The 16,788-nt window shown below is 42.5% G+C and overlaps 1 protein-coding gene across 2 annotated transcripts; it reads left to right on the forward strand.

The window, feature by feature from the left end:
• Window positions 1-3,166: 3,166 nt before the first annotated feature.
• On the forward strand, window positions 3,167-6,536 carry LOC147418001 (elongation factor 2-like). Of its 2 annotated transcripts, XM_086506459.1 has the most exons (4): window positions 3,167-3,312; window positions 3,552-3,598; window positions 3,681-3,768; window positions 3,862-6,536. In XM_086506459.1, the coding sequence occupies exons 2-4, from the start codon at window positions 3,596-3,598 to the stop codon at window positions 6,300-6,302; spliced, it is 2,532 nt and encodes an 843-aa protein (XP_086362585.1). In that variant the 5' UTR covers window positions 3,167-3,312; window positions 3,552-3,595; the 3' UTR covers window positions 6,303-6,536. The 2 variants fall into 2 exon arrangements, with proteins under 2 accessions (XP_086362585.1, XP_086362586.1); XM_086506460.1 differs by lacking the exon at window positions 3,167-3,312 and having other exon boundaries at window positions 3,458-3,598.
• Window positions 6,537-16,788: the final 10,252 nt, after the last annotated feature.

The following is a 16,788-nucleotide window of genomic DNA, read 5'->3' on the forward strand; positions in this document are numbered from 1 at the left end:
CACAAAGTAATTTCTCAAAAGTACTCTCTCTCATTTTCGCTACTCTCAAGTTAATAGGCCAATTCCATTACAGTGTCTCTCAAAGATGAAGCACTTAAAGCCAAGTAAAGTGACCAAGTGTGTGTGTGTGTGTGTGTGTGTGTGTGTGTGTGTGTGTGTGAGAGAGAGAGAGAGAGAGAGAGAGACTTTGTCATAATTGCCACTATGAAGGAAAATCAATTTTCATAAATTGAGCCCATGTTCTTTTGGCCGCAGAAGCGCGCATGTCACATACTAGTTCTTTGGTTTTGCTAATATAATCATCACTCACTCCTATTAGAGTGAGTACATCTATTTAAAAAAAAGAAGACTAAAGAACCTTAAAAAATGGAGCACCAAGCCATACTATGTAAAAACCTTGCATGTATCTTTACGCTCATTAAAAGAGGCTCGATCAACCAAAGTGGGGAAAATGTTAACAATGTTGTAAAAGACTGATTCCCATAGAGAAGTGTGACCATGACTGTCTTGCAAAATGGTCCAAAAGTAGCTTTAGAAGAGTTTTTCTTTCCTAGTCTCCAAAATTGACTTGAAAAGGGAGACCATATTTTAAGTTCTACCAATCTCAAAGTCAACATAACAAGGGGCAAAAAAAAACAATGTAACGTGTTTTTTGCATGCTCATGTTTTGATTCATCACACAGGGAGGACACTCAAATCTTCATGAAGCAATGTATCAATCTACAAGTGCTTGGACATCAATCACAAGGAGCAAACTTAATTCTATATGAAACAATGTTCCAATCTACGAACATGCTACAATGGGACAAAAACAAGATAAGACTTGTCCATTGTGGATGATACTGCTTGCATCATTTGAACATAGCAAATAGCAGATGTAGTGCCACACATACAAAGCTGGAGTCAAATCTTGACTCATGCATTCACTTGTCCACCCACATGCATAGCAAGAGATTGGACAACATGAAAAAAAACTTTACAATGTTACAACTTAGGCATGTCTCTTCGAGATGAAAACCTTTTCAAAGGGTCCTAAGTAGAAGACCAAATGAAAAAGAAGTTGGCAGTAAGGTGGATTCATACAAGATATGATAATTTTTACTGTTTTGTCAAAATAGAAAAAATATAAAGTATGGTCATTGGTGGCCAAAAGATCCCAAGTCATTATAGTAGAGCTTGTCTTTCAATTGCTTTTATTCTTTCTTCAAATATTTTTCGAGAACTACCACTTGGTTTCTTCAATTGATCTTCAAGTCGATAACCAACATAACAATATTGTGAATTAAACAGTGCATTATGTATGGTTGCCAGGACACATAAAAATAATGAATGACAACTTTTGTTGATCAGTGGCATCTTGATCATAAGGAGGTGAGGCTTGGAGCGACTTTTCTAGCGAGCTTTTTGATCAACTAACCGAAACTAGAAAAAAAGCTCGCTCCAAAAAGCTCACTCCAAAAGAAGTTTTTGGAGCGAGCTTTTTTTTTCTCCCCCTCTGTCTCTCTCTCTCTCCCTCTCCCCTTCCTGTCTCCTCTCTCTCACTCCCCTTATGTCTCCTACTACCTCTCCCTATCTCTATTTCTCTCTATCTCTCCCTCCTTCAATCTCTCTCTCTCTCTCTCTCTCTCTCTCACACACACACACACACAGAATCCCTCTCACCCTCTCTATCTCTATTTGCTCCTTCTGTTTATATACCTCCCTTTCTCTCTCTCTCTCTCTCTCTCTCTCTCTCTCTCTCTCTCTCCTTCCTTCTGTCTCTCTGCCTTCCTCCCTCTCTCTCTCCCCCCCTGCCCCTCCCCTTCTCTCTTTCCCTCTCTCTCTCTCTCTCTCTCTCTCTCTCTCTCTCTCACTCACACACACACACACACACACACACACACACACACACACACACATTTTTACTGGTGATTGATTGTTGGTGCCTTACCTGTGGGTTCCATGCTGCTAAAGAAGAATATATCCGATGGTAAATGTAGCAGGTGTAAAGGTTCTGAAAATATGAAGCATGTTTTTTTAAAATTGCAGAAGCGTCAAGGATTGGTGGCATTTCATTCTCCCTCTATGGCAATGTAAAGTGGATTGCAAGTTGTTTCTATACAATCACATTTGGTACGATTAAATCCCAATACCTAGTTGTGCAACATTGTTTAAACTCTTTCAGATGCTGGATATTGTGGTTCATATGGACCGCGAGGAACCAATGTCACTATGACCACCAAGACTACTTCAGGCCCTTGATTCCTGGAATTTGATCTAGCATAAGATAGTAGAGGACTGTTATGCCTTGACAAAGTCATACATAGGTTATGGCCTTTATGTCATACTAGTACGACCGGCTGCCTTCGACGGCCTCTCTCTCTCTCTCTTTCTCTCTCCCTCTTTATCGCGTGTCCTCTCTCTTTTTCTCTCTCCCTCTTTATCGCGTGTCCTCTCTCTTTTTCTCTCTCCCTCTTTTGGAATCTAGTTTTTATCTCGTTGGCATTTGATCTAGCATAAGATAGTAGAGGACTGTTATGCCTTGACAAAGTCATACATAAGTTATAGCCTTTATGTCATACTAGTATGACCGGCTCCCTTCGGCGGCCTCTCTCTCTTTCTCTTTCCCTCTTTATCGCATGTCCTCTCTCTTTTTCTCTCTCCCTCTTTATCGCATGTCCTCTCTCTTTTTCTCTCTCCCTCTTTTGGAATCTAGTTTTTATCTCGCAGCTTGCGCCACATGTAAAGGGGACTCCCCTCCGCCATATTATGTTAAGTAGACTAGTATGGCCAGTTGCCTTGGGCGGCTTCTCTCTCTTTCTCTCTCCCTCTTTATCGTGTGTCCTCTCTCTTTTTCTCTCTCCCTAGCTTTAATCTCGGAGCTGGCACCACGTGTAAAGGGGACTCCCCTCCACCATATTATGTTAGGTACCAGTTTTTAACTCGCAGCTTGCGTCACGTGTAAAGGGGACTCCCCTCCGCCATATTATGTTAAGTAGACTAGTATGGCCAGTTGCCTTGGGCGGCTTCTCTCTCTTTCTCTCTCCCTCTTTATCGCGTGTCCTCTCTCTTTTTCTCTCTCCCTAGCTTTCATCTCGGAATTGGCACCACGTGTAAAGGGGACTCCCCTCCGCCATATTATGTTACGTAGATGACATATTTGTGAGCGCGCACTCTCTCTCTTTGGTACAAAGTGAGAGATATTCTGCGGATTCTAGCTGTATGGTTAGGGTGAATTGAAGGCGGTGGGAAAGTGTCCATAAAACCCTAACTCTTATCTGTCAAAGCAAAAGCGGGCTGTTGTTCCACCGTTCAGCCTCCCTCCCTTGAAGGGTAAGTCCTCATCTTCGGGTCTGTCTGTCGTCATGGCGAGCTTGGGCTTCTCCAGATCTAACTTCTTTATAACCGGATCTCCCTGAGATCTTTACGTGCTGTTGCTTAACCGTTTTGACCATTACGTTTTGTTGTCCGTCTGTTATTGTTACACGGAAATCACCTTGATTAGGCCCTCGCTTGTGATCAATGCGTTTGTGCTCCCTTGCAGTGAACTGACATTCGATTTTGTGTTTCAGGAGTACTTGATATTGTTTCGGTGTGATCACCCTAGCTCGTCAAGATGGTAAGTTTTGATTGCAAACATGATGTTAACCGACACAAATGTAGGCCTTCGGTGTTGAGCATTGTTCAATTGCTCGTCGCAGGTGAAGTTTACGACCGAGGAGTTGCGGAGGATCATGGACAAGAAAAACAACATCCGTAACATGTCTGTTATTGCCCATGTCGACCATGGTGAGAGAAGTTTGCTTTGTTTATCTTTAGATGGCTAGATCCGGCTCTTATAAGAAGCAATTCGTAATTTGGGGTGTATTTTCTGGTCTTTAGGTAAGTCCACCCTCACAGACTCTCTTGTGGCTGCTGCGGGTATTATAGCCCAAGAAACTGCAGGAGATGTGAGGCTTACAGATACCCGTGCGGATGAAGCCGAGCGGGGCATCACAATCAAGTCTACTGGGATCTCACTGTATTATGAGATGACTGATGCCTCCTTGAAGGATTACAAGGGTGAAAAAGATGGCAATGACTACCTTATCAATCTCATTGATTCTCCGGGCCACGTTGACTTCTCTTCTGAGGTCACTGCTGCATTGCGAATCACCGACGGTGCGCTGGTGGTTGTTGACTGTGTGGAGGGTGTCTGTGTCCAGACAGAGACTGTCCTTCGCCAGGCTCTTGGTGAGAGGATTAGGCCTGTGCTCACAGTGAATAAGATGGACAGGTGTTTCCTTGAGCTTCAGGTGGAAGGTGAAGAGGCTTATCAGACTTTCCAGAGGGTGATTGAAAATGCTAATGTGATCATGGCTACCTACGAAGACCCTTTGTTGGGTGACGTGCAAGTTTACCCAGAGAAAGGTACAGTTGCCTTCTCAGCAGGTCTTCATGGATGGGCCTTCACTCTCACAAACTTTGCCAAAATGTATGCTGCTAAATTTGGAGTTGATGAGGCTAAGATGATGGAGAGGCTTTGGGGTGAGAATTATTTTGATCCTAGCACGAAGAAGTGGACTAACAAGAATACTGGGACCCCCACCTGTCAGAGGGGCTTTGTTCAGTTCATTTATAACCCTATCAAACAACTTATTAACATTTGTATGAACGATCAGAAAGACAAGTTGTGGCCTATGCTGACTAAGCTTGGCGTCACCATGAAGGCTGATGAGAAAGAGCTGAGAGGCAAGGTTTTGATGAAGCGGGTGATGCAGACTTGGCTTCCTGCCAGCGATGCTCTCTTGGAAATGATGGTGTTCCATCTGCCATCTCCTGCAAAGGCCCAGAGGTACAGGGTCGAGAACTTGTATGAAGGGCCGCTGGATGATCAGTATGCCAATGCCATTAGAAATTGTGATCCCGAGGGTCCTCTCATGCTTTATGTTTCAAAGATGATTCCTGCTTCTGACAAAGGGCGTTTCTTCGCGTTTGGGCGCGTTTTCGCTGGGAAAGTGTCAACAGGCTCTAAAGTCAGGATCATGGGACCCAACTATGTTCCTGGCCAAAAGAAAGATTTGTATGTGAAGAGTGTTCAGAGGACTGTGATATGGATGGGCAGGAGGCAAGAGTCTGTGGAGGATGTGCCTTGTGGAAACACAGTTGCAATGGTGGGTTTGGATCAGTACATCACAAAGAATGCCACTTTGACTAATGAGAAGGAAGTGGATGCCCACCCAATCAGAGCCATGAAGTTTTCTGTGTCCCCTGTTGTGCGAGTGGCTGTCCAGTGCAAGGTTGCCTCTGACCTTCCCAAGCTTGTGGAAGGTCTGAAGCGCCTAGCAAAGTCTGATCCCATGGTTGTTTGTACAATTGAGGAGTCTGGTGAGCACATTATTGCTGGAGCGGGTGAGCTTCACTTGGAAATTTGTCTGAAGGATCTCCAAGAAGACTTCATGGGTGGCGCAGAGATAGTGGTTTCTGACCCTGTTGTCTCATTTAGGGAGACTGTCCTCGAGAAGTCTAACCATACAGTTATGAGTAAGTCTCCCAACAAGCACAATCGGCTTTACTTTGAGGCCAGGCCTCTTGAAGAAGGTCTTGCTGAGGCTATTGATGAAGGGAAAATTGGACCCAGGGATGATCCCAAGGTCCGTAGTAAGATCCTTTCTGAGGAGTTTGGTTGGGACAAGGATCTAGCGAAGAAGATCTGGTGTTTTGGTCCTGAAACTACAGGTCCTAACTTGGTGGTTGACATGTGTAAGGGAGTGCAGTACCTGAATGAAATCAAGGATTCTGTTGTGGCTGCCTTTCAATGGGCAACTAAAGAGGGTGCTCTTGCAGAGGAAAACATGAGAGGTATTGCTTTTGAAGTTTGTGATGTGGTTTTGCATGCAGATGCCATTCATAGAGGTGGAGGACAGATTATTCCTACCGCGAGGCGTGTAATGTATGCTTGCCAGCTTACATCAAAGCCCAGACTATTGGAGCCTGTTTACCTAGTAGAAATTCAGGCACCAGAGCAAGCTCTGGGTGGCATTTATGGAGTGCTCAATCAGAAGAGAGGGCACGTGTTTGAAGAAATCCAGCGTCCGGGTACCCCTCTATACAATATCAAGGCTTACCTTCCTGTGATAGAGTCATTTGGATTTTCAGGGACACTTCGTGCAGCCACGTCTGGACAAGCCTTCCCTCAGTGTGTGTTTGACCATTGGGACATGATGAACAGTGATCCATTTGATGCGGGTTCCCAGGCTTCCCAGCTGGTCATTGACATTCGTAAGAGGAAAGGTCTGAAGGAGCAAATTACTCCACTCTCTGAGTATGAAGACAAGCTGTAAGACGGATTCTTGCTTTGAGGAGTTCTATGATCTTTGAGGATCTAGTATATAGTCTTCTGAGCCCCCAGTGTTCTACTGCTGCAAAGATTTAGAGCACTGGCTATTTGAGTCTTTTCTGGTCCCGGGAATATTTTTGAAGTTTTGTTCTGCCTGTACTTTGGCGAGAGGATGTTTTTTCTCTAGTGACTTATTTTTGATATTATGCTATGGGCAAAGATTTTGACATTACTCTGAGATTCTTGTTGTGTAAAAGGTTTTTTTTTTCTAGTGTCTCATTTTTGATGTAGTGCTATTTGTGTAGCTGTTTAGTTGATTCAAGTTTAGGTAATTGTGGTGTTAGTTTTTCTTAGTCAGTATGTGATTAGCTTGAAATATCCGGAGAGTGCTGGGTCAAGTTGTGATGAATGGAATTGCAATAGCTACAGGAGAAATGAATTGTTGTGGAATGCAGTCATGACTGACCAACGATGCCGGCACCTAACATTGGGGAACGAGAAAGGGCTGTCGTGTTTATTGTTGGTTAGATCTAGTATGGATTGTGCATATCTGGTTGTTGGAGACGGCTAGACTTGCAGGTTTCAGGGCCATGGTCTTAAGAGTGCGGTCTGTGCATGCCTGCAGACTTGTCTTCTTTGTAACTCCGGAGAGGGTGGAGAGAGAGAGGGCAGTGTTGTCCAAACTTTGCCAACCTTGGCAGAGTTAGGTTGCAAAGGCTGCTTATGTTGGCCATACCCTGCTGAGGGGAGCGTGGGAAACGTACCGAAGGTGTAACTGGCAGCTCTAGCAGTAAGAATAATCTTGTTGAAGAAATGATCGCATTGTATTGGCTAAAGGAGCCATTTTTTACAATTGAGAAGACATTGTGGAAACACAAGGGAAGCCTAGTGAACAACTAAATTGTCATCTGGATTGGAAATTGAAAATTGGCCAGTCATGCCATCTCTTTAACTGTGTAACATGTGTATGCTGTTCTGTCTGATTCTATAAGTAACACTGCAGATGATTATTTTATCAAACACAAGTTATAAGGGATTAGTAATTTTAATTATGCGCTCATATTAGCAGAAGTTCCACCTCAGACTGACAATTTTGAGGAGTTTCTAAATGATAACTGGCTGTGTTTTGTCAAACAACCAATGGCCAATTACACTAGGGCGTGTAATGTTGATGCTGTTTATGGATCCCAAGTGGGGAATACAATGGGCTTGATATGCATTCTAGGAATAGTGGTCCCTCCTGGAACATTTAACTACTGATAAATGTCAATTGAACTTTTTTGAGACAAGGAAACTTTTTTACTGTGTTAAGGCTTTTGTCTGATATGCAGTGGCAACTCAAGTGTGGATGGCTTGTACCTTTGGGCTCATGCAGGGTTTCTTGGAATGCAAGCCCTTATGCAAACATGGTGGTGGTCAATTTTTGGCCTACACAAGACCTTAGTAAAGCATTGCTGATTGAACCCTTTTGTGCAACTGTTGACCATTTGATAAGCCTTGTTGATTAGTGCCACATGGCAATGAGAGGCATTAAATAGGCATTGTCTTTCGCAGACCAATGTTTGCCATTTGTTTTCCTATTTCTATCAAGCGGGGCATTGAGTTATGGGTTACACACACTGTGTTTCATCCGATGTTAGAAAGGAACTACTTCAAAACATAGATGAGCCCTCATATGGTATTTACAATAGTATGAAAAAGCGATCATCCCAATAGCAATCTCTCTCTCTCTCTCTCTCTCTCTCTCTCTCTCTCTTTCATCCCCCCCCCCCCTCTCTTCTCTCTCACACATACACACATTTTATCTTATAACGTTGTGTTAAGGGTGAAGATTCCCTGGTTTCTTGTTGCAATGATTGAAATTGTTTTTTAACGTGAATTTTAGCCACAATATAGCAAATTTTAAGAAATAGGTCTTCTAAATGTTCATCAAACATAACAATCATTGAAGTTGTATAATTGTTCTAAAAACCCATCCCATTAAGACCTCTGTGTGGACGAACATGTATTTTCAAGTCACAACACGAACGCAACCATGAGGTCAACCAGTACTTGAAAATGGCACAAAGTCGATGAAGTTTGGCAACTAATGTGCTTAAGGGGGTGTACTTCAATGGAACTATGGAGATCATCACTCTACAATTATAGCAAAATCAAACATGTCTATAGAGGTCACTTATGTATTTTTCCTTCTAACAAAGTGAGTCACAATGGCATCATACTCCTTCCCTATCTTTCTGAAGATTTTTCAACGACTATAGGCACAACACAAACACAACCATGAGGTCAACCAGTACTTGAAAATGGCACAAAGTCGATGAAATTTGGCAACTATTGTGCTTAAGGGGGTGTACTTCAATGGAACTATGGAGATCATCACTCTACAATTATAGCAAAATCAATGCTAAATAACATATCTATAGAGGTCACTTACGTATTTTCCCTTTTAACAAAGTGAAAGTCACAATGGCATCATACCCCTTCCTTATCTTTCTGAAGATTGAGCAACGACTATAAGCATGCTATCTATTTGATACCAAATTGGACTAGGTTGGAGTATTGAAGGATGTAAAAATTTCAACGATCATCCCAAATCACCTGAGCTCATGTGAGTGGTAGTATAGCTTCATGATAAGTCATCTTAGTAGAAGTTTCTATCAATGTAAGTACAATTCTTAAAAATAAACATGAGCAACAAAATCATCATTTGGTTGATGTCATTCAAGATAGACAATTGGTTTATCTTTAAAAAAATTGTAGACTAAACCAAGGTATAGATGTTAAACCACTTTTTGATGCAATCAACAACGAGAAAAATATAAGAATATATGGAGAACGTGTAGTGAATAGGATGTAATAGCCTATGCAAACGTATATCACACTTTTGTACATTTTATTATTCAAGTGCTCTTTATGATCTATGATCATTATTATGTTTGGTCGGGCAGTCTTTATTCATTTTGAGCATTCAAGAAATCTATAAATAAATACGTGTAAGAGGAAAATTCTCACTCTTGCACCGGAGAAATTACACCCAGTGTCTTATCATATTCTTCTCTCCTCTCCTCTCTTCTCTCTTACAGTGCCGGTGTAGCACTCCACTCTAGGAGGTGCACTTGCACATACTCTGTTACTCCGTCTTGCTCTCTCTCTCTCAGATCTTGTGCAGTTTTGATTATGTGTATGTGCAGTATACCACGTATGGAGATCCATTGATTTTATCAATCATAGCATGGTATTTTTGAGTATTTTGCAGGCACGCCTCACCTTTGGCTATAGTAGTGGTATAAAAGCCATTGCTACACTCTTGATAACAAGGAGTCACTAAAATCTCAAACTTGATATTCAAGTGAGGTGCATGATTCTCCTTTCGACAATGAAGATCTTTGCAATTAAGTACCAAAGATAAGTGTAATCATACAACTCTTAATAGTTTTATTTAATTTTTTTGTTTTATTTCTTCTTGCTTTGAAATTTCTAGCAAAAATTTGAAATTTTTGGATAAACTATCCCTTATCAAATTGTGATGAGGGAAAGCGATACAAATAGGATAGCTTGAATCATCTATTCTATTTCTTTATGCAGCTTTAAAAAAACTTGAGCAAGCAAACATGCCATGCGTCATCCCTCGGGCACGCAACCCTTAATGTGTGTAGAGGATTTAGTGCACAACAAAAAAAACAAGCGGCACGCTGCAACAACATGAGTTCCTCCCCTTCACGTGCACACGCGTGTGAAGAGTTTAGACAGAGAGAGACATATAATGTATACATCGCTTAATTTTGGATGGAGAGAGAGAGAGAGAGAGAGAGAGAGAGAGAGAGAGAGAGAGAGAGAGAGAGAGAGAGAGAGAGAGAGAGAGAGATGAAATGAGATGAGATGAAATGAAATGTTATATTAACGTCTTCAAAAGGCCAAAATGATCTATGAGACCAAAAAGTTACAACTGGTGAATCTGATACCATGTTTGAGTACGGAAATTACAAAGTTACAAAGGACTAACACTAAAACACTAAGGAGAAAGGAAATAGGAGGGGGGGGGGGGGGGGGGGGGGGGGGTGGTTTGTGGGTTCAGATGAAATATCTCATTGGTCGCTGTCGGATCTCATCGACCTCCTCCATGGTCAGTACTCTGGTTGGACGTCTTGCATGTCGCGCTAAAGTGATCTGTATCTTCTGTTACAGCCTTCGTCGGTAGTGGGAGATCCCCCAAGGTCGTGGGCGTTTGGATCTGCCAAGATCAGTGGCTCAGTCAAGAGGCGTACCTTTAGTATCAGTAGGCTTTGAGATCTGTTGTTATGACTACTCCGTTGGCTCTCCTTTGGCTGGTGTAAAGAAATCTGTGATTCATCTCTGAGACTGTCTTTCCCCTGATGTCCTCAGCAAGCTCTCCCTAAGTCTGTGCAGCTCTAGCAGGAAAAATCCGAGACATCTTTGATCCTTGTATCTCATGACTCTAGAAAAAGGTCCGAAACCTTCTCTAACAGGCAGTGGAAGCGGCCACGTATCTCATAGTACGCCGGGCAGTGACATGTGTAGTGGAACTCTGTCTCTGCCTCTAAGTTACATAGGTGACATATCCTGGTCCCTGCTGACACCCCTCGAAAATCGCATCTTATTCCATGAGATAAGTGCATATCCATGGAGCTGATGTGAGGATGTGTGTAACTGCCCAATAGCGCATCTTATTCCATGAGATAAGTGCATATCCATGTATGCAAGCCTAGTCACAAGGCCATCCTCCGTGAGTTGGAGAAGATGCCTCTGTAGAAGGCCATCTTTGTGCCCAAATCTTGTGTCGGCTGTATCCATGTGTTCTTGGTATCTAGCTGAATCAGATCTTGGCGTGTGAGTCTGGTGATCTCTGTCCATGTGAGAGATAGGGAGGGTGCATCCAGGGAGTATTGAAACAGAGGTAGTCTATCTATGTTTAGACCATGCGACTGAAACCATGCTATCATCTGTCCATACCAACATGCTGTATCGCCTTGTAGAGCTAGTTGTCAAGATGACTCCAGGGCAAGCCGAGCGTATTTGTCCCTGGGGAGATCCCATAGACTGTGCATAAAGGATACTGATCTAGTCAATGCCTCCACCACGGGGGGGGGGGGGGGGGGGGGGGGGGGGGGGGGGGGCTAGCTCAGCTCGGATAATCTCATGTGGCACTGAGGCCTTAGCCCGAATCATCCGAGCGATCATAGAGACCAGAGGCCTCTCCATACATCTCCATCCATCAGTGTTGCCAGATCTTTCAGGGTGGTTTGCTGAGGGTCCCCATACCTGAACTCCATAGAGCATAGCCGGAGTCACTAAAGTGTCAAAAAGCTAGAGCTTTGCTCACAGTTCGTGAAACTGAACCTACTGAACACATCCTCTCTAGTAATCCCAAAGCTGCATATGCTCTTGTCAGTCTAGTCTTTAATGCTCTCCTTAGTGAAAACACCGGTCCCCCGAAGACTACCCCAAGATAAGTATATGCATATGTGTCCTCCAAAGTGTCCTGGCCATACGTAAATGTGGGTGCCGACCTCTTGACCCACTGTGGTGTAGTGTTAAACACCAGAACCTTGGTTTTCCCTAGATTGACAGACAATCCCACTGTCACTGGCAAATGTATGCAGAGATCCAAATGACGTTGCATCCCCTCTATAGAGAGAGAGAGAGAGAGAGAGAGAGAGAGAGAGAGAGAATATCCACGTCGAGTGCTACTGCAATGCCCTGCACTTTGTGTGTGTGTGTGTGTGTGTGTGTGTGTGTGCGTGCGTGAGAGAGAGAGAGAGAGAGAGAGAGAGAGAGAGAGAGAGAGAGAGAGAGAGAGAGAGAGAGAGAGAGAGAGAACTATTGGATGGAAGAAATTTATGGTAAAAGCCTTCAATATTTAGTCAATTTACCTCTACTATTTGTTAAGTTTGGAGCCTGATTTATTGCTTGTATTTTTCTGTATTAAAAACGTACATTTGTAAGGCCCCTGCTATGGGGAGAAGCCATCGTGCATGCAAAAAAAGCACACGCCAGAATATTACTTTTTGTCGGAATATTATGGCAGGACAGCGGTCGAAAAGTGGTCGGAAAACGGTATGTCGTTTGGCCGGTGGTCGAAAGTCAATGGCCGGTGGCCGATTTCAAGGTGGACTTGTCTTCTCAAGGGCGGTCACACATGGGCGGATTGAGAGTCCAATTTGGACTTGTCTACACAAGGGCAGCTACACACGGCTGTCTCTCATGAGAGAGGGCAGCCCTTTTGGCCTACAAAAGGAGTGGGTGTGAGGTGATGAGAGTGAAGCAAGGCGGGAGCTCTATTAAGGGTATAATCCCTTTGTAACCTACTTTTTGTTTGAAGTATTGAAGCCATTGAGTGGTTGCTTTCCCGTGGATGTAGCCCACATTGGGTGAACCACGTATATTGTGTGCTCTCTCTCTCTCTCTCTCTCTCTCTCTCTCTCTCTCTCTCTCTCTCTCTCTCTCTCTACTCTATAATCTCTCGTGTGTGAAAATTTTTCTTTTTCCATTAAGTAAGCTACTTAAATATCTATTTAGATACATTCTATTTCCTAACATTATTTTTCATAAGTAGGTTTGTTAGATTTTTGGAAAAAAAACATTCGAGCTTCAAGCCAGGTGTTATTGCACACTCCCGCATGCAGAGTTATAAGCCGTTAGTGGCAATCGGGAGATCCAGATATTTCATGCGTCATACAACACCATCACATAACTTCAATTATGATACAAAACATCCCCCTCATGCTACCTCCGTCCCAAAATTGGGTCAAATGTATAGTCCTTTGTTATTGACTTTTCCAGCTACTTCTTTGCAGGGTAAATAATTTCCTCAACATTCAATATCTCCACGCGTTTGATCATGCACATCTGTGAAGACACTGAAGCATGCAAGTGCTACTCACATGGATGACCTCTTGGCATGGTGAGCTTGCCTATGGCAAGCATTCTTAGAGAAAGCCATGATCCATTGCAGGGATCAGGCTTGCAGAGAGAGAGAGAGAGAGAGAGAGAGAGAGAGAGAGAGAGATTTTTGGTTTGCTATGCAGAGTTGCCTATTTTGCTAACTACATGCAAATTGTGATCTCTGGACATGGATGAGTATGAGTAGAACCGTAGTTCTGGTTGGTGGTCTTTCTTGAGAGATGGACGATAGAGGCCTCGAAAGCTATAGGAGGTTTGGCAAGGTCGTGAAGACCAAGGTTATGATGGATAGAGATATTGGTACCCCTTGTGGTTTTGGATATGTAACTTTTGCTAACAAAAGAGGCATGGACCATGCTATTGATAGGTGCATGATAAGCTTTTGTTTTAATTGTGGGCAACCAGGTCACTAAGCAAGGGAAATCCCTTCTGGTAAGGACTGAAACTTTCCCATGATGGCGGTAGGGCTACTATAATAGTGGCCATGGGTATGGTGAGTATTATAATGGCTGTAGTGACTATGGGGGAAAATAGAGGTTACAATAGGTATAGCAATTATGATAGATATGTTGAGACTTGCAGTAGAGATACTCGATATGGAAACCGTGATAATGGCCAAGATTGCTATGGTAATGGAGGGCCGACAAGATATAAAGGGAGTACAAGGAGTGAGTTGGGTTGTATGACCATCCAAGTGGTGGGAACAAGTTTGACTATGAAGGCCACTATTAAGAGCAAGGGACAACCAAGGCTCAGTGAGACACTTATCATTGGGCATCTTCTTAATCAGTTGCACCTCTAGCAAGAGCAACAAAGCTCAAAAATCTGCTTCTTTGTTGAGCATTGTTTACTATTCAATTAGTTTTATAAGAATAATATGTTTTTGAGATCATGTTTTGAGTGCCATGAGGAACAATATTAAGATATCTCAGGAGTCTTGAACTCAAGATTTGATATTGTATAGAGAGAGAGAGAGAGAGAGAGAGAGAGAGAGAGAGAGAGAGAGAGAGAGGTAAAATCCCTAGAGGCCTCTATATGATAAACTTTTGTTTTAATTTTGGGAAACCAAGTCACTAAGCAAGGAATTTCCCTTCTCATAAGGGCGGAAAATTTCCCCATGGTGGCGATAGGGCTATAAAGTAGCCATGGGTGGTGAGAATTATAAGGGAAAATAGAGGATACGATAGGTATATCAGTCAGGATAGCAATGATATCTTTACAGTAGAGATACTCGGTATGGAGTTTCATGATAGTGGCCAAGACTGCTATGGTAGTGGAGGGCCGGCAAGAAATAAAGGCGATACAAGGAGCGAGTTTCGTTGTATGACCATCCAAGTGGTGGCAAGAGCGAGTTTCGTTGTATGACCATCCAAGTGGTGGCAACCAATTTGACTATGAAGGTCACTATTGAGAACACGGGGCAACCAAGGCTCAATTGATGCGAAGACACTTATCATTGGGCAACTTCTTAATCAGTCGCACCTCTAGCAAGAGCAGCAATCAGCTCACAAATCTTCTTCTTTGTTGATCATTGTTTATTGTTCAATTAGGTTTATAAGAATATTATGTTTTAGAGATCATGTTTTGAGTGCCATGAATAACAATATCAAGAGATCTCACAAGTCTTGAACTAAAGATTTGATATTGTTTAGAGAGAAGAGAGATAAAAAATATGTAGCGCCTACCACAGAGAGAGAGAGAGAGAGAGAGAGAGAGAGAGAGAGAGAGAGAGAGAGAGAGAGAGGTATAATCCCAAGTGGACTCTTGAGTTTTGAACTCAACACATGGTATTGTAGATAATCAATATCACTTTATTATTTGCCCTAGCGTCCACCTTTTCATGTAGCTCAATGTCCTTGCACTTGAGAATTGATGACATGCATTCCAAACATGTACCGACAGATATTAGGAGCTGCATGTGTTGAGAGAGAGAGAGAGAGGGAGAGAGGGAGGTATAATCCCAAGTGGACTCTTTAGTTTTGAACTCAACACATGGTATTGTAGATAATCAATATCACTTTATTATTTCCCCTAGCGTCCACCCTTCCACATAGCTCACTCTCCTTGCTATGTGAGAATTGACGACATGCATTCCAAACATGCACCAACAGATATTAGGAGCTGCACGTGTTGTGTGTGTGTGTGTGTGTGTGTGTGTGTGAGAGAGAGAGAGAGAGAGAGAGAGAGAGAGAGAGAGAGAGAGAGAAATTCACGTCAAGCATGGCCACCACTCAATTCCAAGAGACATCAAAGATCTATATGACGATTCTTGAACTCAAATACTAAAATGCAAGAGTTAATGTCCCAATATCTTTCTTCTTTAAAGGGGTGAAATTTTTCAATTGTTCACAAAAACGCAAAAAATATGCAAGCCAGTAAAAGAGAGCAATAGAGATGTTATGGTGAATTGCATTTCAAATGTTGAAATTGATGTCATAGCAACTCCACTCTTTATCAGAGCTTTATTGGTTGTATTGGCAACTATGACATGCTTCTCTCCGGACCATGTTGAATTACAAAGTTGACCTCTCTACTGTAGTTTATGTGATGATGTGTACCGCTACTAGCCTTGCAAACTAGAAGGAGGATGAGATGCAAGAAATCAGGAGAGAGCAACAGAGATTCCAAGGCCAACTGTATTTTGAATATTGAAACCGATGTTAAAGCCAAAGACATAAATTTGGATCAATGGATGTGTGGTTGGATATGAGAGATAGAGAGAGAGAAAGAGGGGGGGGGGGGGTTCAATCTTTATCAATGGTGTCCTATGGTGCATGTGAGTGCATCAAATGACCTGTAGGTCCTCCTTCTTTGTCGTGAGGGTGTTACTATCATTTAGTTAGATGGAAAGAATCACTAATCTATAGGAGAAACATTTTGATACAATTAATGGAGCATTGATCGTATGAATGGTGTTACATACTTGAGCCTCAAAAAAATCATTGTGACCATGCTTTCTATGGCTGCAGCGCGCTGGCTACATACTAGTGATATTTTAAGCATTAGATGCATATAAAGTTGCATGGAATAGTGATTAATTTTAGGCTTTAGTTTATTGTAACCAAGATAATCTCCTTGTGGATGTGAGGAGAAGATGAATGCATGAGAGCCCAAGATGATATGGCAAGGTAGGTAATAGATTTTTATCATGTGTAGAGATAGGTAGAATAAGAATAAGATATTTTAACATCATAGTTGGACCACAAATCTGAACGGAAATATGTGTAAACATACATGATATATACCTTCATTTATATTTCTCATTCCTTTTCTCGACATAGGAGGAAAACCCAAGAAACGTTGTGATGAAGATAATCAAGAGAGAAAATTGTCACGAGACACCAACCCATAGCTCAATCTGAAGAGACCTCGAACTCACCAAGCTTGGGACATGTCGTGGGAAAGAGCCCTAAAATCTTTTATTAAAAAAAAGGGAAAAAAAGAGGGCTATTATGTACTTCTCGTTGCATATCGTTGCAGTGCCACCAACCAACTACGACTAGTGGATATGTGTGGCAATGCCATGCATCCAATACGAGCAATACTGGCTTGGGAGTAAGCCAACCACA

Source organism: Adiantum capillus-veneris, chromosome 30, assembly GCF_014529385.1.
Source record: "Adiantum capillus-veneris isolate H3 chromosome 30, ASM1452938v2, whole genome shotgun sequence".
Classification (NCBI taxonomy): Eukaryota; Viridiplantae; Streptophyta; class Polypodiopsida; order Polypodiales; family Pteridaceae; genus Adiantum; species Adiantum capillus-veneris.